Source organism: Eimeria mitis, genomic scaffold (genome assembly GCF_000499745.2).
Source record: "Eimeria mitis Houghton genomic scaffold, Emh_scaff9827, whole genome shotgun sequence".
NCBI classification, from domain to species: Eukaryota; Apicomplexa; class Conoidasida; order Eucoccidiorida; family Eimeriidae; genus Eimeria; species Eimeria mitis.
In genome coordinates, this window is record NW_024016909.1 from 1 (window position 1) to 1392 (window position 1392).

The 1392-nt window shown below is 58.2% G+C and overlaps 1 protein-coding gene across 1 annotated transcript; it reads left to right on the plus strand.

The window, feature by feature from the left end:
- Positions 1 to 499: 499 nt before the first annotated feature.
- On the plus strand, positions 500 to 1207 carry EMH_0098130 (uncharacterized protein; the record flags this gene model as incomplete). Its single annotated transcript, XM_038021991.1, is given in 2 exon segments — positions 500 to 701; positions 705 to 1207. Coding segments are annotated over 2 exon segments (705 nt in total).
- Between the last annotated feature and the right edge of the window lie 185 nt (positions 1208 to 1392).

Genomic DNA, 1392 nt, shown 5'->3' on the forward strand with positions numbered 1-1392 from the left:
TCAGCAACAGCAAGTGCAGCAGCAACAGCAGCTGCAGCATCAGCAACAGCAAGTGCAGCAGCAACAGCAGTTGCAGCATCAGCAACAGCAAGTGCATCAGCAACAGCAGCCGCAGCAGCAACAGCAGCTACAGCAGCAACAGCAAGTGCAGCAGCAACAGCGGCTGCAGCAGCAGCAGCAGCAGCAACAGCAACTGCAGCATCGGCAACAGCAGCTGCCGCAGCAACAGCAGTTGCGGCATCAGCAACAGCAGCTGCAGCAGCAACAGCAGCTACAGCAGCAACAGCAGTTGCAGCATCAGCAACAGCAGCTGCAACAGCAACAGCAGCTGCAGCGGCAACAGCAGCTGCAACAGCAACAGCAGCTGCAGCAGCAACAGCGGCTGCAACAGCAACAGCAGCTGCAGCAACAGCAGCAGCTGCAACAGCAACAGCAGCTGCAACAGCAACAGCAGCTGCAGCAGCAACAGCAGCTGCAACAGCAACAGCAGCTGCAACTGATGCAGCAGCAGCAGCTGATGCAGCAGCAGCAGCTGCTGCAGGCGCAGCTGCAGCATCTCGAGGAGCAGCTAAGGCAGCTGCAGCAGCAGCAAAATCTCCAACAGCAGCAACAAATGCCGCGGACCCTTCCGGGCGTCCGGCCTCCGCCAGGGTTTGGGCCACCCCCACAACCACCGCATCAGCAGCAGCAGCAGCAGCAGCAGNGCATCATCCTTCTTCTTCTGGTCTTCACCCGCTGCAGCATTATCATTCTGATCATCATCAGCAGCAGCAGCAGCAGCCGCCGCAACAGCACCATTCTCACTTTCATCATCCTTCTCATCCTCATCGGCAGCAACAGCAGCAGCAGCATCAGCAACAGCAATATCAGCCTGGGTATAAAGCTACACCGTGGGGAGTACCGTCTGCTGCTGGCGATGCTGCTGGTGACGGAGACAGTCTGTCGGGTGTCTCCTCACGTGTGCCTTCTTCTTCTTCTAGAGCAGTATCAAGTGCCCGGTTTGCTGCCGCTGCTGCTGCTGCATCTTCTTATTCTCCTTTTACTGTTACAGCACCACGCCGGCGTATCCCTTCTGCTGATTCTCTTCACTCTCCTCGCCCTCTCGGCCCATCTCCACAACCCCGCCCAGAAGCAGCAGCAGCCGGAGCAGCAGCAGCAGCACCAGCAGCAGGAAGACCCTGGAGAAGCGTCTCCTCCTTCAATTTAAGTGCAGCACCAGGCAGCAGCCGCACCCCCACACTTTTCAGGGGTGTAGAAAGCGGAATGCCAAAGCCAGAACCTTTCTCTGCTGCTCCTGGAGAGCAGCCGCAGCAGCAGCAGCAGCTGCTGCAGCGCCCAGTTTTCACCGGTGTAGAAAGCGGAATGCCTAGGCTTACGTCAACGCCACAACCC